Source organism: Melanostigma gelatinosum (genome assembly GCF_949748355.1).
Source record: "Melanostigma gelatinosum genome assembly, chromosome: 12".
NCBI lineage: Eukaryota > Metazoa > Chordata > Actinopteri > Perciformes > Zoarcidae > Melanostigma > Melanostigma gelatinosum.
In genome coordinates, this window is record NC_136645.1 from 22,948,011 (window position 1) to 22,972,660 (window position 24,650).

Consider the following 24,650-nt stretch of genomic DNA (forward strand, 5'->3'; position numbering starts at 1 on the left):
TCGAGAAAAACTGTATCATGTGTATGGAAACCTGCATACACAACAAGAAGCCCAACAGACTTTCCCACGAGCGTTGGATGTTTCGTCGCTTGGTGTCGCTTTATTTTTGAAGGCTTCAGTGCTTCGTTTGATAGCATTAGCTCACATTCCACACACTGAGCCCTCGGCTCTGCCTCGTTGCCTCCGTTCACAAAGCCGTACTTAAGAAAGTCAGGGTTGTACTTGCACACACATTTAGACTTTTGGGCTGTATGGCACCACTGTCGTCTTCATTTTTTCTTTTTAATTAACTTATCCATAACTTTCGCTACAGGCTAGCGGCTAGCTGAGTGTCTTCTTCTGCTTATTGCAGCTTGTTAAACAACTGACTGACGCATTACCACCACCAGGTGGTGGGAAGCTATATTGTAACTGAGCGTCTCATGGATAACAGTGATATCTCTGGTGTCTTCAATTGATAACCTATGCGGCCCACAGGTGCAAAACTGAAAGTTTTTCGCGGCCCTCTAGGTGGCGCTCTATGGTTAAGAATCACTGCACTAGATGGTGCTGAGTTGTTTTCTGGTGAGGTCAGCAAAGGTCCCGGGTCAGCATGATTGGTAGGAAGTTGGTCAAAACAAAGATGGAGACATCTGGCCTCACAACGGGGTGAAACCTGCCAACAGTAGCCGGCTCATGGGGAGAGTGCAGCGCATAACTGTCTCTCTGCCCTCGACGTCCACGCATCGCAAGTTATACTGAGTAATATAACTCGTATATCCTACTTATATAAGTTACAGTTCATATGCTGAGTCCTCACGTTTGCATTTAGTTCAGTTGGACTATGTAGTAATACAAACAGTTTGTCAGGTTCATGCAACATTTATGATATTGTTGGTCAGTCTGTCTGCTTGACAATCCTATTTTGCTGCAATAAAAATGATTGAAGTGAGCCACTCACACCGCCTCACCTTCCTACCTGCATGTTCCACCGGCTCCACGAACAAACTAAATAAAACCTTTTATTTCACCTGCCCTGTTGTCCCGGTGTCTGCGCATGGGTCCAGAACAACTGACCATAACAATCGTGATAATATCGTATCGAGGGATCTCTGGTGATTCCCACCCCTATAAATGGACCATAATTTACTCTGTGAACATCATTTGCTTCACTCAACTGGAGGTTGCCGCCTGGTTTTTCCTCAAAACAAAATTTAGTTTAATTGTACGGGAAGGTAATTTTATTGGAGAGACATATTCATTGCATATTCATGTTGAATCTCGCCAGAAATCACCAGATTCAATTCCATTTAAAGGCTTTCCACAAAAACCAATGTATTGATCAATAAACATATAATCGATCACACTGGCTCAGTTGTCAATCGAGCACACTTGTCAGCCCACACTGTATATTGGTCCAACTTGGTTGGGCTGTGAACGGAGACCAGGGGTTGGGGCCGACTCAGTGAGAGCCATGGATCAGGAAGTGAATCGTGTGGTGCCACAGCAGCAGGTGACCTCGCTGTGACCTTTTGGCTGTTGCTCCCAGGAAGTGCCCATGTGTTAGTTAGCTCCCAAATGTGTGGATGTTGTTTTGGTGTCGAGATTACAAGAGCGGAGATGGTGTGCGTGTGTGGTTAGGTAGAGTTTCACCCACCGGGTCATGGAGTCTCTGAAGCGTTTTTCTTCACGGCGTATTTAGAGAAACAGTTTGTCTTCTTACACGCGATGGAGCAACAGTGATTTCTCTATCGAACCACTGAATGTTGGACTTCCTTCTTTTTTTTTTGTGGCCTCTAACTCTACTGCTGGGATTTGTAGTTTTTTAACATCTGGGCCAATGGGGGAGGAGGCTGCACCGCTGACTCCCAGTCTGTAAGTACTGCAGCCAAAAGCAAATGATGTGGAATGCTTTGGATGTCATATCAGGTTGAATGCTCTGTGATTGAATGAGAGCTGTGTCAGCTATAACATTTTGAGGACATTTTTCCGATCTTTGTGTTTTTTCTATTCATGATTTCATACTCTGTGCATTTTGTAAATTGCAAAAGGCATATTTGGAGTCATATGCTGTGTCTAAACTTAAACTTGTGTTTGTATAATTCCATCACTTTTGTCATCTTTTTTCTAAATGATGAATTGGGGAAAAGGACAAACATGTTAAAGGAGCCGTTTTACTTTTCTGACATATAATTGGGCCACATTAAACATTGTCCAGCTCTCATGCACAACCACTAATAATGACTTGTCCTCATCTTCCATCCTCCCCTCCACTTTTTCTTCACTCCTCTCCTTTTCTCTTGTTTTGTCTCCTCCTATCCTTTCCTCCTCTTCTTTCCCTCCTTCCACTCTTTCCTTTATCATTTCCTCTGCTTGAATTCTGTCCTCCCTCTCTTCCTGTTTCCTTTCCTCTCCTCTCATTTCATCTCTTCTCCACCTTTTTAACCCTTCTTCTCCTTTTTCTGTCTCCTCTTCTATCCTCTTTTTGTCCGTCATCCCCTCTACTCCTTCCCTCTCGTCTCCTTGTGTTTCCTTCCCGTCTTCCTCTTCTCGCCGACCTTCTTCACTTTCCCTTTCTCCTCTTCTCTCCTCTCTCCCTCCAACTTGGCCCCTCTTTCATCATTTCTCATCTCCCCTCCTCTCCATTTACTTATTTTCTTCTTCTCAGATTTTGCTCTTTATTAGCACGCATGTTAATGTCACATTGTCTTCTAAGCTGAATTTTATATTATTGAGCTGTAACATTTTACAAGAAAACAAAAAAAAACATAGAATTGTGAGATTACAAACACACCATCCTTCAGAACATACACAAATTGAATTGATTTAACACAAACTGAAGGAGGTGCAAATACATATTTTGTAGCTCGGGAGAACTGTTTTTTTGCTGATGTAAGGCAGATTGTCTTCTCTTGGCAGCCATGTTTGTCAGCGTTTGTTTCGACAGCTGAGTGGGTACATTGTCAATGTTTAACTCAGCTTTTTTATTCGCTAAAGTGGTGGGATGTGGGTCAAGTGTTTCAGGGCCAAATAACAGTTGAGTTTGTGTTGTGTTTGGCATATTTCAGTTCAATACGGTAGTTTTGTGTCTGTGTGTGTTTTTCTGTATAATTTGGTTGAGTTGGATTGTTTTTTTTGCCACTTTGATGGCGTGAGGCTCCTGGATAGTGTTCCTAACAAAATCATAAGCATCTTAACGCTTATGATTTTTTTTAGGATCGCTTCTTTTTTGCTCCCTGTTCTCCTTTCCTCTCTGACTTTTTCTATTCCCTACCTTTCTGTTGGTATGCTGTGTCCTATCATCATCTCCAATCTTCTCCTTCACCTCAACCATTTATTTTCTTTTTCTTCTCTCCTCCCATTTTTACTCACTTATTGTCTTTGCAGGCTTTTTTTCTTTCTTTCTTAAGCTACACATATGTAGACATGTACAGAATATGTTAAGTATGGGATGTGTCATTGTTTTGTTCTGTCCCCTACCATCTTCGTATGTGATCTTAACTAATCTACCTGCAAGATGGAATCAAAATATAAATGTATGTACATCTCCTCTCCTCCCTGTGATTCTGAGCACATCAGTTCTGCTTCTTCTTTGGTCTGTTTCCCCTCTATTTGCTCTCGCCTCAATCTCCATGGTGTGAAATCCAATTAATCAACATACTGTAACGCCTTAGATAAAAACCAATACTCTCTCTCTCTGGTATCGATTTGAGTCCTTGTGTCAGCCTGAAACAATAGCGGACACAAAAAAAAGTTGATTGCACCAAAACACACAAACATCACTGAGAGCAGTAATATCGACTGGACTTAATGCAACAATTGTCTCTCTTCGCTCTCTGGTTTCAGGTCACTTCTCCTCTCCTTTATTTATTTATTTATTTATTTATGTATTACTCATGCAGTAAAAACTCTTACCATTCTTTTCTGCTTTTTATTCTTTCTGATCACCCTAACTCGATCTGCAGTCAGTCACAGGTTATGGAATGACTATGCTGAAACTAATGGCCTTAAAAGATCAGTATGGAGTCATGGTTTTTCATCCCATTTTTTTTTTTTTTTTTTACAAAAGATGCAGGAAGATGTTTATTTCTTCCTATATTTTAGTTTTAGTCACAGTAGCTATAAAAATGGAAAGGTTTGTTGTTTGGTTGGTTGGTCAAGTAAATCAGAAATGTCTCAGCAACTATTGAGGGATTGCCGTGTAATTTTGTACGGACATTCATGGTTGCCAGAGGATGTCAATGACTGGTTATCCGCTGACTTTCCCTCTAGCGCCATCATGAGGTTGACTTTTTTCAGGTTGGAACTGAAATGACGTGGCAACTAATAGTTGGATTTAGTAGAAATTTGGCAGAGAACACACAGGTCCCCAGAGAATGAACCGTAATGATTTTCTTCAATGATGTCTTTTTATCTGGCACCACCAGTGACTCAAAGTTTGGTCTTTTGTTCCACTACTTACAGACTGAAATATCTCAATATCTACATGATTGAGTTGGTACAGACATTCATGGTTTCCTAGAAATAAATCTTGATCCCCTGAATTTTTCTATACCACCAACAGTCTTGACATTTTTTAAACTTTCGGATGGATTGCCATAACATTTGGTATTCATGTCCCCCTCAGGATGGATTGTAACAGCTTTGCCGATCCCCTTAACTTTTTATCTTGTGTCATCATTTGTTCAACATATCTTTTCATCCAGTGCTTTGGCTTACAACCAAACACCAGCAAAACCTAAGACATTTTCATCAATTTAGATGTTCTTTATGTTCGATGCCAAATACAATAGTGTGACAGCCCCCGGGGTGGCAAGGGGGTTTCACGACAACACGGACCAATAAACACAACCAGTCGGTAGATAAATGGTGCAAGTGAGGTTTTTACTGAATATAGAGAGTGGATAGAGGTAGGATAGACACTCAACAATACACTGTCCGCTTTCCAGAGGGATGGTCGGTGTTCACTTCCACGGTTCGGTGCACAACGGGTATTCCTCATACGGTCCAGGGCGCGGGCAGGAGCAGGGTAGTCGTACAGGCAGGGGTCGGGAGCCGGGCGGGTAGTCAGACGTTCCAGGGTGATCAAGGGGTAAGGCAGTTGTCTCCAATGGGTTTGCTTTTTCTCCGTCTCCTTCCACTCCTACTCTCCCCTAGTTTCCTGTGTCCGGGGCCCTTTTATAGTCCCCTCCTCCTCCTCTGATAGGGTGTGGTCGCTCCCTCGTCTCTCCTCCTCAGGTGTTGCTTGTTGGGCTGATGGTGGTTTGGCGCTCTTTTCCACTCCCTGACATGGGGGCTCCGCCTCCATGTCAGGCAATATCGTCCCTCTACCACTTCTCCTCTGAGGTTGCCCCTCCGGCTGCCACATACCCCCCCCCTTAAATCCGACCTGGGGGGAGGACTGCTCCAGGAACCTAGGGCGTCCCGTCTTGACAGGGCGTCCGCGTTTCCATGAGCGGCCCCGGATCTGTGGACAACAGAGAAAGCATACGGTTGAAGGGATAAAAACCAGCGGGTGACCCGGGCGTTATTGTCTTTTGAACGGGACATCCATACCAGGGGGGCGTGGTCCGTGACCAGGGTAAAGTGTCGTCCCAGCAGATAATATCTCAACTCCCCCAGAGCCCATTTGATGGCCAAACATTCCTTCTCGACCGTGGCGTATCTCGTTTCTCTCGGTAATAATTTTCTGCTTACGTATGTGATCGGGTGCTCCTCTCCATCCCTCAGCTGGGACAGGACGGCACCCACCCCGGTCTCGGAGGCATCCGTCTGTACCACCAACGGTTGCGTAAAGTCCGGGGTCACCAGCACTGGTTCAGAACAGAGTACTTCCTTCAGCTTCTCGAAGGCGTCCTCGGTCTCTGCCGTCCATACGATCCGATCTGGCAGCCGGTTTTTTGTTAGGTCCGTCAGGGGGGCTGCAAGAGCAGAGAACTGGGGAACAAACCGTCGATAGTAGCTAGCTAGCCCAATGAATGCTCGTACCTGTTTCTTTGTGCGGGGGCGGGGCCATTCCCGGATCGCCTCGACTTTCCCTACCTGGGGCTTGACGCAGCCGCGGCCGATGGTGTACCCCAGGTAGTCAGCTTCCCGGAGGCCGAGGCGACATTTCTTGGGGTTGGCTGTCAGCCCCGCCCCTCGCAGAGCTTTCAGGACGGCTTCCAGTCTTTGGAGGTGAGCCCCCCATTCCTCCCCGTGCACGACGATGTCGTCCAGATAGGCTGCCGCGTATTCTCGATGGGGACGTAGTACCTGGTCCATCAGTCTCTGGTACGTGGGGGGGGCTCCGTGGAGACCGAACGGCAGCCTCTTATAGTGGTACAGTCCCATGGGAGTAGTGAAGGCCGTTTTTTCCCTGTCTTCGGGGGCTACTGCCACTTGCCAGTAGCCTTTAGTCAAGTCGAGGGTGGTTATGTATCTGGCCCTCCCGATGCGCTCTATCATCTCGTCCACCCGGGGCATCGGGTAGGCATCGAATTTTGAGATGGCGTTGAGCTGCCTAAAGTCATTGCAGAACCTGACTGAGCCATCGGGTTTCGGAACCAACACTATAGGGCTGCACCACTCGCTCGTCGAGGGTTCGATGATGTCGGCCTCCAGCATACTCTGTACCTCCCTCTCTATCGCCCCCCGGCGGGCTTCGGGGATGCGGTACGGCCTTAGCTTCACCTTCTTCCCGGGCTCGGTGATTATCCGGTGTTGCACCAGTGTGGTGTATCCGGGGTCCGGGGAGAACACGTCCCGGAACCGATCCACCATTTCCCGGACGTCCTGCTTCTGCCGGGGGGTCAACTCTTCTCCCACGGGTACCTCGACTGGCTCCGTTTTTCCTGGGAGGGTAGAGAGAGAGAAACAGAGCATGGCATCCCTACGCACCCATTTCTTGAGCAGGTTCACATGATAAACCTTCGTCGGGTGCCTCCGACCTGGTTGCCGGACTCGGTAGTTTACCGGCCCCAATTTCTCCATCACTTCATACGGCCCCCTCCATCGGGCTAGAAACTTACATTCCGCCGTGGGTACCAGGACCAACACCCGATCCCCTGGGTTAAACACTCGGGGTTGGGTTCCCCGGTTGTACACGCGGGCTTGGGCCGCCTGTGCCTCGGCCATGTGTTCTCGGACGATGGGCCAGAGGGATGCCATCCTCACCCTCATCTCCTCGACGTGGTCCACCATGGTGCGGTAGGGGGAGGGTTGGTGTTCCCAGGCTTCTTTGGCCAGGTCGAGTAGCCCCCGGGGTCGTCGACCGTACAGGAGCTCGAAGGGCGAGAATCCGGTAGATGCCTGGGGCACCTCTCTGATGGAGAACATCAGGAAGGGTAGCAGTTGGTCCCAATTCTTCCCGTCCTGGTCCATGGTTTTTTTCAACATTTTTTTCAGTGTCTGGTTGAATCGTTCTACTAGTCCGTCCGTTTGGGGGTGATACACCGACGTCCTCAGTTGGGTCACCTTCAGCATGCCACACAGATCCTTCATGATCCTAGACATGAACGGGGTTCCTTGGTCGGTGAGAATCTCCTCCGGTATTCCGACCCTGGAAAACAACATCACCAGCTCCCTTGCAATGCCCTTGGTGGCCATAGAGCGTAGGGGAATGGCTTCGGGATACCGGGTGGCGTAATCCACTATCACCAGGATGTACCTGTGTCCCCGGTTGGTCTTGGGTAGTGGCCCCACTAGGTCCATCCCGATCCTGCTGAAGGGGACGGTGATGATCGGCAGGGGCACCAGCGGGTTTCTGTGATGGGGTTGTGGGGCCACTTGTTGACATTCGGGGCAGCTCCGGCAGTAATCCTCCACGGCCTTTTTTATTCCGGGCCAGTGGAACCTGGCCCTCACCCTTTCCAGGGTTTTCTCCACTCCTAGATGGGCACCTAGGATATGGGAGTGGGCTAACTGGAGGACAGAGGGTATGAAAGGACGGGGTACCAGTAACAACCTGAGGGGGGCCCCGTCCCTTATTACTACCTGGTAGAGGAGCCCGTTATAAATGGAGAAATGTGTGGGAGGGAGGTCTCTTACCCCGTCCAGTGGTCGTCCGTCTACGGCGGCCACCTGCCGAAGGGCGTGGGCTAGGTTGGGGTCCTCCAACTGGGCCGTCCCAAACCTCCCTGTGAGGGGCCCGGGTAAGATGGGCTCCTCCGGGTCCTGGGGAAACAGCCCGGCCAGCTCCTCTTCTTCGAGGGAGGGGGTATCTGCCTCCTCGGGGATGGGCGGCGCCTCTCCTTCGGGCTCACTGGGGCTGGAGGGTCCGTCGTTCTCGACGGCTGTGGCATATACGTCCTCGGGGTTGGGTTGGGTGGCCTCCACCAACGCCCGGGCCACGGCACTGGCGACTCCTTCCGATAGGGGATCGGTGGAGATCTCCTCCCCCAGCCCACAGATGGCTTTCTTCTTGTACTTTCGGTGAGGGGTCGTACCTGGTTTCACCACCAGGCTGCGCCACAGCTCCTGGAACACGGGCAGGTCTCGGCCGACCAGCACCTCTACGGGGAGTCCTTCCACTACTCCTGCAGTGCCGACGTATCTACCCCTCGTCGTGTATATCTCGAGGGCGGTGGTGGGGTATTCGCGGGTCTCCCCATGGATGCACGTGACCGCTCGGGTGCCGGTTAGGAGCGGGTACTGAGCAAACGTAGGTCTCACCAAGGTAATAGCGCTCCCGGAGTCCACCATCGCGGAGGCGTCGCGGCCGTTTACTTTGACCGGGGTGAGGGGCATGTGGTCCTCGTGAGTGGCCCAGCATCCGGTAATCAGTCCGCATGGGCGACTCCCCTCACTGGCCGTGGGCATGGGTGCGTCCTGGCGGTGAGGACATTCCCAGGCGATGTGCCCGATCTCGCCGCAGTGGTAGCACCTCCTCTCTTCCGGTCCAAACGCCGGCCGACGTCGGGGAAAGCCTGGGGGAAAGGAGGGAGACACATAGGTAGTTTCCTCCGTTCTCATCTTTTCTTTGCGGGTGGACCCCTCCACTTTCGGGTTTCTTCCCCCACGCACTAACGCTTGTGCTGCGTGGTAACCCTCCATGATCTCTACCAGTTCCTCGAGGTTGCGGGGGTTTCTCTGGCCGGCCAATTTTTTTGCCTCATACGGGAGGGATCTAAGGAATTTGTCCATGACGACACGATCGGTGGGCGACACCTCGGTTGGCTCTGCGTGCAGCCAGGCCGTCGTAATCCTCTTGATCTCATGCATCTGGGCTCGCGGAGAAAGGGAGGTGTCATATGTCCATTCATGAAATCGTTGTGCCTTTATTAACAGCGTGACCCCGCATCGCTGTAACGCTTCCGCTTTCAACACCCGGAAGTCAACTTTTCCAGCGCGCTCTAAGTCCTGATACGTTACTTGCGTTTCGTTGATCAAAAAGGGGGCTATCAACTCAGCCCAGTGCTCTTCTGGCCATTTTTCCCGGAGTGCCGTTGTCTGGAATATCTGAAAAAACACTTCAACATCGTCAGCTGCCGTCTGCTTGAGAAGGAAGCGCGCTGGGTTGGCTTTCTCCACGGTACGTTGCTCCTGTTGTGTCTGTAACATGCCCTTGATTTCGCTTTGCATCGCCTCCGCGCGTTCGGTTTGTACCTCCATATACTTCTCCATGTGTACTTGCTGTTGGTATTGTTGTTGCTGCTGTGCTTGGAGGATTTGCATTTGTACTTGCATGGCTTGTTCGTGGCGTTTTTGGGTTTCCTGGTTGCTAGCGATTAGCCCCGCTAGCAGCTCTTGAAATGGCACCGGGGTGGCCATGCTTACTGGGTCGGTCGGTCTATCGGTCAGTGTTGCCAGAACCGGACTGTGCCCACATTCTCCACCAAATTGTGACAGCCCCCGGGGTGGCAAGGGGGTTTCACGACAACACGGACCAATAAACACAACCAGTCGGTAGATAAATGGTGCAAGTGAGGTTTTTACTGAATATAGAGAGTGGATAGAGGTAGGATAGACACTCAACAATACACTGTCCGCTTTCCAGAGGGATGGTCGGTGTTCACTTCCACGGTTCGGTGCACAACGGGTATTCCTCATACGGTCCAGGGCGCGGGCAGGAGCAGGGTAGTCGTACAGGCAGGGGTCGGGAGCCGGGCGGGTAGTCAGACGTTCCAGGGTGATCAAGGGGTAAGGCAGTTGTCTCCAATGGGTTTGCTTTTTCTCCGTCTCCTTCCACTCCTACTCTCCCCTAGTTTCCTGTGTCCGGGGCCCTTTTATAGTCCCCTCCTCCTCCTCTGATAGGGTGTGGTCGCTCCCTCGTCTCTCCTCCTCAGGTGTTGCTTGTTGGGCTGATGGTGGTTTGGCGCTCTTTTCCACTCCCTGACATGGGGGCTCCGCCTCCATGTCAGGCAATATCGTCCCTCTACCACTTCTCCTCTGAGGTTGCCCCTCCGGCTGCCACAATAGATACTGTTAGCATGCTAACACCTTAAACCACGACTGTGGCGACCATTCTCTGTCAAATATCCGCATGTCAAAATGATCTTTGTGAGCATGTTAGCATGCAGACATTAGCATTTAGCTCAAATCAACGCTATGCTTAAGTAAAGCCTCATATGGATGCTAACATGTCTATAGGGAACACATCACAAAATACCCACAACCATTGCGTTTTATGTTAGCTCAACCCGCAATACAACTTGAACTAGTTGGGATACATCACTGTCCTATTTCAAGTGTGGACATGCATTTAGTTTTTCATGAAGGCATTAATGTTAGCAAATGGTCTTCCAAGAGCAGCACGTCCCAGTTACTGTACCTTAACTACTTCATCTGTATGTATTAGGCGTTTGACCTTCAATATTGGGTGTCTTTATGAATACAGGTCAATTGTCTTGTGAATGCCTACCATAAGTCTTCTTTGTGTATTCCCACACTGCGTGTGTTTGTGTTAACTAGGGCTGCCCCCTCTCAGTCAATTAGTCCCCCCAATCGGTCATTTTGGTTTGAGTCGACTGAGATGTCTTGAGTCCAGTCGTCGTTTTTTATGCTTTTTCATACTAAATGACTTATTTCCAAAAAACTTAAGAGAGCATCTCTGGTAAACACAAGATTTAAAGTGGTGCTTTTGTGTGATTCTTTGTGGAGAAAGTTTTACAGATATGTCAAATTAAATTAAACAGTCGATGAGTTTGTTAGTTGACATAGAATATCTTTGGTCGACGACTGGCCCAGTGTCGACGTACTAATTCGAAAACACAATCAACTTTCAAAGATGCCAAAGCCTTTATGTTTCCATCTTGTTTTATTTTATTCCCAGAGGAATCCAGCAGCAGTTGTCCAGCTACAGGGAGACGGTGGTCCGGCAGGCCACGGTAGCGGCAGGCTCGACCGTCCACCGGGACGATGCGCCGACATGCGGCATTTGCCACAAGACCAAGTTCGCAGACGGCTGCGGGAACCTGTGCTCGTACTGCCAGACCAAGTTCTGTGCCCGCTGTGGGGGGCGAGTGTCGCTACGATCCAACACGGTAAGAGAGACGGAAGGGGGTGTGGCAATGGACCATGGTGTGTCAATGCAATCGGGCAACATTTCATACATATCCTGTGAAAATCACAAAATAGTCAATTCTCATGTTATCAACATTTGAACAGAACTCTTCCATCCATTCTTTGGTTTCGATGATGTTGGTGGGGAGAACTGTTCAACACATTGATCCAAAATCTTCTGTCGGTTTTACTGGTTGAGATGTTGTGAATGGAAAGCCACAGCATATGATTTACATTATTTTCATACTCATCAAACCATTCAGTGAGCCATCGTTCCCAGTGGATGGGGTGGCTTTGTCATCATAGGAGAGACCACTCCCATTAGGATAGATGGGTTTTTAATCATAGAGAATATCACGTTGATCACTCAGACGAACTTTGTGTTGATTTGCCGTGACTCAAAGCAAAAAAAAAATATATGAAGCCCCAGAACCGACAAAAGGCAGTAAAAGGCAGACTAATCAAAAATCGAAATGAACACAACAATGAATAAGATTCTCTTTTAGAAGAAATATGAAGCTTTGTAAACTTGTAATCAGTTGGTAAAAAAGTTTTTAAAATATGTTTTGTCCTTAACCACTAGTCAGTTGATGAAATAAGTTGATACTTTACATTCATTTTTGTCATCAATTTCTCTTTCACAAGCTCATTTTTTGAATTTTTTTTAATCCATTTAATTTATTTAATTTACAGCGTTATTTATTGAAATATTCAGTAAATTGTCTTACTTGTCCGATCATTTTTTGCTTTTGGCCAAACATTTTAAATATTGTATCTAAATTGTTCATATGTACATGCTATAACAGTTATGTCAAATGATCTGGACCAACTGTTGTATGAATTGATAAACAAAAACAAAAAGTTTTGCGGGACAGCACAAGGTCATATCCATCATTGAATCCAAAATATGCACTTCATGTATAGCACATGCAGCTGGGCCTGAGGTGTTAAACTCTGGTGGAGGTGATGAGCCGTGGTACATGTGTGCACATGTGTGCTCTTTATGTGTGTATTTAAGTGAATCGTGTGCTGTGGATGTGTGTGTGTACGATATCGACACCCATCCTTTGTGTGTTACCTTGTATTTACGTGTGCCTCCGGTCATGTGTGTGAATGTGATCCATGCCTGGTTTTGTGTGTGTGTGTGTTTGTGTGTGACCCAGGCAGGAGCTAGTAAAGGTTAATTGGGCATTAAACTGAGCTGTGGACGGATGGGGGTGGTCTCCCACTCTGTCTCGGTCTCCCAGGGGTTCCGGAGGTGCCCTATACACACACACAGCGGGTGTAGGTGCGTGTGCGTTGGCTTCGGGGGAGCCGAGCCTTCCTCTAAAATAAGTGACGTCCCCTCTCCCGCCCCCCTCCCCTCCCCTACATCGCCCGCGTGGCATTTAATGACCTCACGCTTGCACAAACACACACCTGCTCAAAAGTACATCCTAATTGCCTGCCATGGGGAGAGTTCAGCTGTGGGGTCCTGGGTGGTGTGTTGGGGCGGGTGGCGGCTGCATTCAGCAGGAGAAGGCTTTTGAAAGGTGGATTTTGCACTTGTCCATACACAGAAGCTATGTGCCAAATCTTCACAGACTTGTGTATATGTAATTCTTAATATGATACTGTTGTTATTGAGTAATGTAAGCAATGTGTCTTCGCAGTGTTCATTTAATTACTTTTCCCGTGTAGAGCTGTGAGAGGGGCACATTGCGATAAGTAATGATCAAAAAAAGAACTAAAAAGAAAATAATACAGTTTGGAAATGTGACACTGTCTTTGCCAGAAACAAATGACAGCATTGGCTGCTTGTCCAAGCACTTTAAAGAATACTTTAATATTTCATGAACACAGTCATTTGCTTGACAGTTCGCTTCTGTTTCTACGTGCGGAACCAGTCGCTGAGCCTACCTCGGCTTAAAGCTTGGGCGCGGCGGGAAACAGCTAGTCTAGCGCTCTTCCAAGTTAAAAAATACACCATGGATGGTATGGTTTAACTTCAGTGACCGAAACTGACAACAATGTAGCATTGAAAAGGCCAGCTCACTTCATCTGAAACACACCGCTGCTGCATCACGTCACTTCCAGCAAGCGTCACGGAGAACACGAAGGTTTTGAGCCCAATATTCTCTGGTTTTTGAACCAGAACCTTTGGTTGTTGACGAAAAGCAGCCCCAAATTTCATCGACCAGCCCAAGGCTATTTTTCCCAGACCGACTTGATCAAAAGTAGCACAATTGATTCGCATCATGTCTCGGACTACCAACAGTTAATGTGTTTAGTTGTTTATGCTTCAGGATTTGTTGGAACATTTCAACTCAAATCTGGCTCAAAAGAGTGGCAGCATATTCTCTTCTGTTGGGTAATTGTAACGTTATTGGAAACTGAGATATCTGTTTGTCACAGTGTTTGTTGCTGGTAGGGCTGTAGGATCATTGCCATGCTTTCAGATATCATCTTTGCTCACATTCTCTCTGTCTTTCTTTTCATTATACATGGATGGCTGACTGGGCTGCAGGAGGACAAAGTGGTGAGTGCTGTGTTTTTTTTGTGTGTGTCATTTCTGGACTACATAACTCTGCCTGCAACCTTTAAGACAATCCATCTTAATGGGTTCAGACAGTATGTATGTATGTATCTATCTGTCTGTCTGTCCATGTGTCTGTTATTATCACAAGTTGTTCGTTGTTTGCTGCTGCTGGCTGGCTGAGGGCGACCAAATGGAATTTGGTTGCATCACTACAATGACAATAAAAACCTCTTTATCTTTATCTTGATCTCTAAGTTGTGTCAGTAGAAGCAGTAGCGGTAGTAGTAGTAAAAATGAGTAGTAGCAGGAACCTTCCTGGTTGAATATTTCTACTACATCATCTAGATTAAAACAATCAGTTGTTTTCCATACCTACTGATGTTCCTACAGCATCACTCAGCATGCATTTGATGCAGGGAAACAACTTGGACCTCAGAGGTAGAACAGAGAAAAAAAATAGATCTATTATGTCTTATGTTTTGGTTTACAGGGTTTGTGTCTGACTATTTCTTGGCCGGGCGCAGTGACTATTTGGGGTCTTGGCATCATTGTGAGGTTGCCAAGCAACCAGCAGAGAGTTCAGGAAGTGATATCTCTAATAAACCAATATCCCAAAATATCAAACTATTGCTGGGCTTTGTGCTTGACCGCATCAAACCCAGACCCAAGCGCCCAACCAAACCCCAGCTATGCAACCTATTTCATTGCCACAGCGGGAGACGCATAGTTGACCTTGGACTTGGACACTTAACCATCTCCTGTTTCTTGTGGATCGTGACACATAAGCCATTGGTGTGTTGGCCTGCTCCATAGCTGTAGGGAAAATCTCCTCTGTTGTGTGGCCTGGTTCAACAGGAGTTGGGAAGAATCATCCGAAATGATACTGCTGGAGAAACGTTCCCAGTGGACATGCCGTTAACACCTTCCTCTGCTTGGGTAGTTGGGTCAGGTTTAGAACCTTACTTGGCCTTGGCTGCTTTCCCTCAGGGCAGCTGCCAAACTGGCACTTTAATGATAGTTGGCTGGGCTTGAATGCCACGGCTGTCCAAGAGTGTTTTGGTGTGCTGTACATAGCAGTCTCACTCCCCTGCTAAAGCTCCGTACAGCATTCACTGGCTCTAAAGAGGAAGGTTTTGGCAGAATGGAGGCAGAATGGAGGCCTTATGTAGCGCTGTCCGTATAGCTGGATATGGATTTGTTTAATTACTTGGGGATTGATTCATCTTGCCTGGCACAGCGCTCCAAAAATGCAAAGTTACTCTACCCACTTTTTCCATTCTACTCAAATGAAATACTCAAAGTGAAAGTGTTGGCACAGACATTCCCGACACTCCCAGGGGTCCTTGAGGGAGTTCCAGGTGGTCCCCAGAAAAATGGGTGATCATTTAATTTCAACATTTAAAGTATCGCCCGCTGCCCCAAAAAATGCAGACTGGCAAATAATAGCGTCGCATTGGCCAGCTCCGACCAGCATCGAACAGCTATCAAGCTCTGCTCCGTAGACTCTCATGCAATGGTTTCAGATGTTCTTCATTTTCTGGCCGGTTTTTGTGTATTTGGAGCTAGACATGGTTAAACGCTGTGTTACAGCGATACTCGTTACCCGGAGAGGTTGGAGGGAGATAAATGTTTCTAAAACGTTACATTTCTACGTAAAGACCTGCTGAGCTAACATTAGCAGAGTATGTTAGCACATCATCAACGAGCGTTAACACGTCTATGGTATGTTAGCTCCTGAAGGTATACTGAATGTAAACACATGCTGCTTTTTCTTTAAAATTATGTTTACCTCAACTGTCATTGACAACTACTGAATTATGGCCTTAATCATAACTAACAACCAAAATCTGTTTTTTAATAAAGTGCTTTTCAAACTGGGTTTCCGTGGGTCAGTCCCTGGAAATATGTAGGTGGAGAGTAACTTTTATTTCACTTAAGTGACCACAGTGAGATGTTAGATATGTCACAGTGTGCGGTGCATGCAGCCTAGTGTGTGGTGCTAATGATATTCGGGGCTCATTATCTGCAGTGTTGGCTGAGCTCTCGTGGAGAGATGAGTGTGTGTTGTTGCACTGGAGCCAAGTGTTTCTCACAGAAAGGGCCACTTTTGAAGTCTTGATTCCTCTTCTCATGGGAGACTCAGGAGTGTTGTGTCTTTATTTTTCAAACACACACACACGCGCTCACTAACACCTCTCCTCTCTCTAATTGTAATGTCCAGGGATGTATTTATGTCGGGGTTCTGTGCTTTTATATGGCTATAACTTACACTGCTCATCTGTTTTTAGACCGGTTCTGATTCAGAATTACTAGCATGGCTGCCTTATCCACTGGTGTTTCCAGCCCACTGGTGCTGTTAACCACAGCAACATATCCTCATACAATGTTTTGTATGATATCTTACAAAAGGTTACTCCTTTTCGCGCGTTTTCCAAAGACATTTCAGAAACACGTGTCAATTTTGGCGCATTACACGGATAGAGTCTTTTCAAAATAAACTACCGTCTTCACAGGAAACAACTCAGTTAGGTTTAGGGAAAGATCGTGAGCTACTTTGTTAGGTTTAGGCAACAAAACTACTTCATTACACTGATAAAAGCCGTAGACACTTAAAGCAACGTATCCTCATACAACGGTTTGAATATCTTACGAAAAGTTATTCTCATTTTGTGTTTTCTTACGAAAGTTCAGCAAGACGTAAGTTCAGCAACGAGTTAATTTCGCTCCTCGTGTGCATACAGTCTTTTTAAATTCAACTTTTGTCTTTCCAGGAAACACAGTCAGGTTTAGGAAAAGATTGTGGTTTGGGTTCAGATAATTATGTAAGTGGCGTAACTAAAATACGCAAGTTATGTGACAAATAAATCAATGTTGACTTTCGTTTCACAGGGGGCACAAACATCGTTTTCTTAAGTTTGGAAATTTCAAACAGCAGGAGAATGTTTTTTAAAGGTCCAAGCAGGTACGATGGTGCTTTATGGAGTATAGAGTGGTGGTGGTAATGGATTATTATAGTAGTTTTCTCTGCATTAAGTAGCTGAACGCAGGCACAGTTAGCCTAGCTTAGCATAATGACTGTATACAAAGGGAAACAACTAGTATGGCTCTGTCTTAAATAAAAACAAAATACCACAAGTATCTTGTTTGTTAAATGTATACTCTACAACAGTGGTTCTCAACTGGTCTGGCTGCGGGACCCACCATCACCCCTTACGTAATGACAAGCCGTGACACAAATGGACCAAGATTTTCAACTTCTCAAATTTATTTGATGTAAAGATGGTGCAGTTTGAACCTGAGCTGAACATGTCCTCTGCAGTCGTAGTGTAGGGAGCTCTCTTGTGCAGAGAAAGTGTTCCTGTAAGTCCCCGTCCCAGACATGTTTCACGTAAACGAGTAAAACTGCTTTGTTTGTGATGTCTGTAGATTTGTCTATTTGTAATGCAAAATGACCACTTCGAGCTGTGGTCTGTTTGATGTCGTCCGACAAGTCTTCAATTCGCCCACTTATAGTGTCATTTGACAGAGGTATAGTTTTCAGTTTATTCTCTGTTGATATTACCATTACAAGGCATTAACGCCAAATATTGTTAAGGAGTGTGAATAGACGGCACTCCGCTGCATGAAAAATCCCCTTCAAAATAAAAGCACAGGATGTTTTATTGTTATTTTTATTATTATTTTTCAGGCAAAGGCCCGCAACCCACTAAATACGGGTCCGCGACCACCAGTTGAGAATCACTGCTCTACAATCTGTTGTTTTAGGAAAAGCTATATGATGAAACTTTTTTCTTTTGGACAGAGCCAAGCCATTTGTTTCTTCCTGCTTTTATGCTAAGCTAGGCTAAACACATCAAACACCGGTCATATACAACCTCACTGTCGGCCAACTGCAGCAGCCCGTATAATCGTACCCCTTTCGCGAGGACCGTCTTCCCAGCATCTTAGCAGTTACTTTTCCTCCTCCCTCACAGCCCCTTCCTGTCTCACTTTTAGGAATTTGTCATCGGACACTCGGCGTGTTCATTCATCACATGTCTGTTCAAACTTCTTGCCATCATGTCAACGTCATAGTTGTGAGACACAGCTTGCCCTGGGGGGGGGTGTTTATGAGCTCAGAGACAAGTCTGCGTCATGCTTGCGTAGGTTTGCCTGAAACATCACAGAGTGCCACACTCATTTACTTTTGTCTGGGTCACGATGCCACTAACACTGTATTGTTGGATGAAGGAATGACCAGGATGTAAGTTTACGCGGCTCCCTATGCTTTAGCCACCGTGACCGTCTTGCACCTTGAGAGGAATGAGCTGTCAAATAAAGCCAAAAAGAAAAAATACGGGAAAAACAATATTACCATGTGCCTACTTGTGCTAATGTATATCTATTGATTCAAAGCTTACAAGGAATTATGGCTTCGTGCCGCTTTGTGTCGGGGTGCAGCGTGCTAGAAAAAGCCTGAGCGATGTGTCATCAGCTGTTAACGCCACAGCGCCTCATGATTACTATTGATCGCCGGTCTCGCTAGCTGCGTCCGTCTCCACGTCCATCTCTCATTGACTGGTCTTAAGGGGGCCATCTCTCTCTCCTGGTTGTTGCTGTATACACTCCCTGACACACGTGCACACACACAAACACATTCTCACAGTATGTCGTTTGCCTACACATACATGTACGCGCTGTCGTGCAGACACCCTCCGAAGTGCAGCGCTGTTTACACACAATTACAAGGAAGACGCATTCCTTTCAAATTCACTTTGTTTGCTCAGACAGAAAGCGTCATGTAGCTTTAATCAGGCTGTTCTCATACAGCGTTCCTACAGGGGACCGCTGTTTCCTGTGATCACGGAAACGTATTCCAAAAAAAGACTGTAGTCACGTAACGAGCTGGACTTTTGTAAGAAAATGCACGAAAAATAAAGAACAACATTCGGTAAAATATCATACGGATAAGTATGACACGGATATGGATAAGTTGTGTGCGGATAAGTTAGTTTAGATGTCTATGGCAGGGGTCTCAAACTCCCGGGCCGCGAATCCGCCAGCAAAAAAAAAAAAAAAAAGTAAAATAAAAAAGTTAGACTTGATAATAAAAATATCCCCATAGTCGAAATTATGAGATTGAAAGTCGAAGTTATGAGATAGAACGTCATAACTATGATAGAAAGTCAAAATTCTGAGATAGAAAGTTAAAATGATGAGATTGAAAGTCAAAATTCTGAGATTGAAAGTCATAATTCTGAGATAGAAAGTCTAAATTATGAGATTGAAAGTCAAATTTGTGAGATTGAAAGTCAAAATGATGAGATACTTAAACACAGTTTGGAGCGAATATACTTGGCTATATGACGCATAGTTTCCTCAGAAGGTGGCGGTATTGGCGCATGGTTGTAATTAACCATTAAACAGAGTGGAATAAGTAGAGGTTGTGAACTGGAAACGAAACAAGTCAGATTTGCTGTTTTACCAAACGACCATAGAAAAATGTAGCGAGTTCTTTAGGAATTTGTTTCAATTGGACAAGCTGTAATTGTCCATTTTATGTCAGCTAGTATTGGCCGGAGATGAAGACAAGTTTTCTCTCGTTATGGGAATACGGGAAGACGTTGACAGCAGAAACAGTTAATCAGTGGTCACTGCTTGAATGGACATTCTAGATGTCTATGTGTGCACATCAGGCGGCAACTTCCGGGTCTGGGGGTGAAGTCAATGTGGAAGTGTCTTAAAACATGCATTCTCTCTACTGACCAGCAGGGAACAACTCCTCTGGTTGCAAAAAGAAGTCTGATTGTATAGAAGTCTGAGGAAATTGATTTATTCCCTCAGTAAACATTGTAAACATGAGTTTATGGTCTCAAACTCAAGTTTCAAGTCTTCTTCAATACAGCATGATGTTCATTTAGTAACTTATGCTCCATTTAGAGTCAAATAAACCTCCAGCCAGTTTACATTTAAAAAAACGTGTATACTCCACCAAACACACACATTTGATTCATTTTTCTCTCTCTCACACACGCACTTCACTCAATTACTCCCTCACACACTCAGGCAGACCTTTACACTACCAGGTGCTATCTTTGCTAACTAGAGACATTCAGTGGTGGGAAAAGGGAAGTGCAGCATTATGAGTACCCACACTCACCGCATCCTGGCATCCATGCATGTTGATAAAGTCTTTATCTTATAACCTGTGTGTGTTTGGTGAAAGTGTGTGCAGTCCATCATGCATTGTGCCTGCTTGAAGGACTAGTGTTCCAAGTGTTATAGTGCAAACACGGTGCGTCTGCAAACGCACTTATTCGTGTGTGAACCTTTTAGGGTATACACGTGGTCACGCCTGTTTGGCACCATGCTGTCTCTGTGTTTTGCCCCCCAGTCTGTGGTGATGGTACACGATTAGATTTACTCTGAAACTGTCAGAATGACTTTCAAGGCCGTCAAAACCCCTTTAGTGTTGTTTTCTGGAGATGTTGGCTTATCGTGTCGAATTAGGAAAAACGACATGGAAAGTTTTGTAAGTTTTCTTACAATTGCCATTCTCAGGGTTTCCCCCAGTTTCCAGTCACTGAAAACGCATGAAAAAATTAGAGGAAAAATATAAGAGATCCTGGGAAAATTGTGTCTCGTCCTGGAAAACGATTTCACCATTCTCTTATTTTCCCACAAACTGCAAACAGCATTGGATTTTTCATCGTTACACTGTATCACATGCACCCAAACACACCATACAGGCCCTACACATGAGCAGTGACGGCACACACACATGAGGATACACACTCGGGCTCCTTGACAGACGCGAATAGACACACGCACAGATGGAAACACACACACACACAGATGCAGCAGGACGCAAAAAAAACAAACACACACAGGAGTTTGGTGTCCTAGTTTCCATCTGTGGAGAAGCTATTCTCTCTCTCTCTCTGGCTCACTCACTAACTCATCTCGGGGGGGGGGGGGTTCTTGCTGTGGTCATGTGACACTTTGCAAGTGTGTGTGTGTGTGTGTGTGTTTGGATCAGAGCAGGCGTTTGTATCTGCGTGTATGCATCCATGCTCATGTGCATATATTTCATTGTATGAATGGTTTTGTGTTCGTCCGCAGTATATGTGTGTCCATCCTGTGTGTGAGTGTGTGTGTGTGTGTGTGTGTGTGTGTGTGTGTGTGTGTGGGGGGGGGGGGGTTCCTCCTCTCCGGTGCTTGTTTCACCATCGTAGAGTGATCTAATACAGGGGTTACTTTGGGATTTAGGGAGTCTCTTGTAAAAATAACGGCTCGCCGCTCCATATCTCCACAACGCTGGCCATTTGTTCTGCCGGTATCAACTCACTCTGACGAACAAACGAAATAAAACCTTTTATTTCACCTACCCTGTTGTCCCGGTGTCTGAGCATGGGTCCAGAACCTATAGTCGCTGTGCATATGTGTGACGGGACAAATAGAAAGCAAGAAGACGAGAGATGTTGCTTTGGCAAGCAGGTTGAATGTCCTCTCGTTATCCAGTTGGCGTTGTGTGCTTCCATTTGGAGGCCATGGGTTAAGAACAACATTAAGATGCTGTCCAGATATGTCATCATTTTAGGTTGTATTGTACTATAAACTATAAAAATGAGTTTGGCTCATTAGGCATGGAGATTGTACAATGGTGTCGCATAGGGGTTTACATGCAGAGACCCACAGAAAAAAAAGTATGACCTGACATTCAAGTGTCTCTCAGCTCTAAAAAGCATTTCTTTTTTTTTTTACAAAAACAACAGTGTGTACACTCCTAAGCATGCCCTCTGATTTGACTCTGATGAAGTAAAATCTGATTGAATAACCTTTAGCTTTTTTTGGTGGTGTATTTCATAATGGAATTGAATGTGAAAATATCGACCCTCTAAACCAGGGATTCCCAAAGTGGGGTGCGCGCACCCCTGGGGGTGCGCGAGCTGCCTCTAGGGGGTGCGCGAGAGGAAAAGTGTAATGGCGGTCTGATGGTGTAATAATATTAAATATTAAAAAAAAATGTAATTTTAATTTTAAAACTGTCAGGTGGGACATCTGAAGCTATCAGTCGTAAAAGAGGAGAGGGACAGAGAGAGAGAGAGGAATCGGAGGCGAGGGGAACGGAGAGGTGCAGCACAGACAAATCGGGAGCACATCGGCCCATCGCGGAGTCAAGGTGAAAAAAGAGGAAACGAGAGTGAGCATCAGACTGGGAAAAAAAGAGGAAATATGATGAAAAGTATGTGTGTCTGGGCTTCACTTGGATTGGCAACACAGATTGCCCAAAGCCACAGTGCGTGGTGTGCAGTGAGGTTCTGGCTAACAGTCTGAAGCTCTTATTTATGTCGCCACCTGAACACCAAGCATGCCAGTGCAAGTCAAAAGCCCCTTACATTGTTTATATCGAAATTGGAGGAGTTACAAAACAGCCAAAAACAACTGGAGTCTCATTCATGTGTTGGTCTATAAATGACGCACTACGGGCTTCATATCTGGTTACAGAATAGCGAGAAAGGGGCTACCGCACACAATCACTGAAGACGTGAGCTTGCCAGCTGCCAGAGAGATGGTGGAATGTATGATTGGGGAGAAAGAAGCAAAAAAGTTGGACATGATCCCGGTGTCCAACAACACTGTGTCGCCGCATCGATGCTTTGTCCGAAGACATCCTGGCTACATTAGTCGCTCATTAATTGTAAATTAAAGTGATAATCTGCCTCTGAGCCTGTGCGTGTGTGCTCGCATCCGTATTGCTCTTTAAAAGTGACGCCTTGTGTCACTGAAAGTTATTGAAACTTTGTTGCAGTGTTTCAGGGCGTTTTCACACCTTCAGTTCGTTTGCTTTGTTCTGATTCAGGGATTAATATGATACAATGTTGCAGTTGCTCCTTTGTTCGGTTTGTGTTCACACTGCAACATTTAACAGCGGACAAAATCTTGTAAACAAATGCCACGCGCGAGCAAACTGTTCTCTCATTGGTCCGATTCTTATGCGGCTATGAAGGCTTAAAAGGCTCTGTTGCTTCTTTTTTTAATTTTTTTTATTAAGGGGGGGGGGGGTGCGCGAACCCAGTCGGGATGTAGAAGGGGGTGCGTGGCCTAAAAAGTTTGGGAACCGCTGCTCTAAACTAATGAACTGAACTAGAGCACCAAATAGTAACAGTAATCCCAGGTAGGGAGCCTAACAGTTACAATGACTCAGCGCTGCCTTTCAGAGACCTGGTTCATGACGCAAACTTCATTGCACAAAATCTTGCAGTCATGAACATCAATGCCTTCAGAATTTAAAGACCCCGCAGGAAAAACCCCAACACCCCTAATGGCTGGGTGAAGGAATGTCCAATCCCTGACTACATGCCAAGGCCTGGTGATGAATTAGAGCAGGGGTCTCAAACTCATTTCCACTCTGGGCCACATCAGCATCACGGTCGCCCTCAAAGGGCCGGTTGTAAATGTAAGACTGTGTAACTAACTTCTCCCTAACATTGTTAAATAACTCTCTCTGCATTTGAGTATTGTTTATTCAAGTGTAACAATATTGTACATGCAGTTATATAAATGTAAAAATATATTTAAACACATTTCTGTTATTATAACATAAATCCTTTTAATTGAGGGTTAAGAAACCCACATTACTCTTTCAAAGATCAAATTATCAAAGAAAATAACAAAGACAAATATCAAACAAGTTATTACAATAACTTTCTTCAATGCACGCTAACCGCTGGGAGCTAACTGCTGGGAGCTAACAACTCTGTTGCGCCAGTAACGTTACATTAAAATCCTTTCAAGGGTGCTTTTGCACAATCCCACGTGAAGTATTTCATGTGTTTTAAAGCCACGTTTGAAGTAGTCTTCAATGTACTCACAATACATTTCCATTTCAAGTGTACAGTAACCAGCCAAAGAGCTGCTTCTGTGTTTAAGTATCTCATCATTATGAGTTTCTATCTCATAGTTGTGACGTTCTATCTCATCATTTCGACTTCTATCTCATAATTTCGACTATGGGGATATATTTATTGTCACATCTAACTTTTATCTTTTTTTCTTCTTTTTTCTAATCTGGCGGATTCGCGGGCCACATAAAATGACGTGGCGGGCCGAATCCGGCCCGCGGGCCGTATGTTTGATACCCCTGAATTAGAAGGTAAATCATTGGTTTCGTAGAGCCCAAAATCACAAATTTGCCTCAGAGGGCTTTACAATCTGTACACATACGACATCCTCTGTCCCATGACCCTCACATCGGAACAGGAACAACTCCCCAAAAAAACCTTACACGGAGGAAAAAAAGGAAGAAACCTTAGCGAGAGCAACAGAGGAGGGATCCCTCTCCCAGGATGGACAGAAGTGTGATAGATACAGTGGTGTACAGTAACGAAGTAGAAATACTTCGTTACTGTACTTAAGTCGTTTTTTTGCATATCTGTACTTTACTTTACCATTTATATTTCTGTGGACTTTTACTTTTACTTCACTACATTTTGCAAAGAAAACTGATACTTTGACTCCGATACATTTCCCCTGAAACCTTCGTTACTCGCTACAAAATCAAATCTATCTTTAGAAACAAAATGAATCATGAGAGCAGCGTCGGGGACTGTGGTGGAACACAGACTGCAAGCGAGCAGGTTTGGTGAATCAGTGGTCCGAGCAGCGAGTTAAATCATTGGTTAATCACGTT

At 45.7% G+C, this 24,650-nt stretch overlaps 1 protein-coding gene across 2 annotated transcripts in view; it reads left to right on the forward strand.

Annotated features, from left to right (window-relative positions):
• The window catches only part of rims1a (regulating synaptic membrane exocytosis 1a), a gene marked incomplete at both ends in the record, with an annotated part of 97,215 nt that overhangs the window by 23,098 nt on the left and 49,467 nt on the right, over positions 1 to 24,650 (forward strand). For both annotated transcript variants that reach the window (XM_079279683.1, XM_079279682.1), the window contains 2 exons: positions 11,231 to 11,441; positions 13,967 to 13,978. In XM_079279683.1, the coding sequence (XP_079135809.1) occupies positions 11,231 to 11,441; positions 13,967 to 13,978 (223 nt within the window). The remainder of the gene's footprint in view (positions 1 to 11,230; positions 11,442 to 13,966; positions 13,979 to 24,650) is intronic.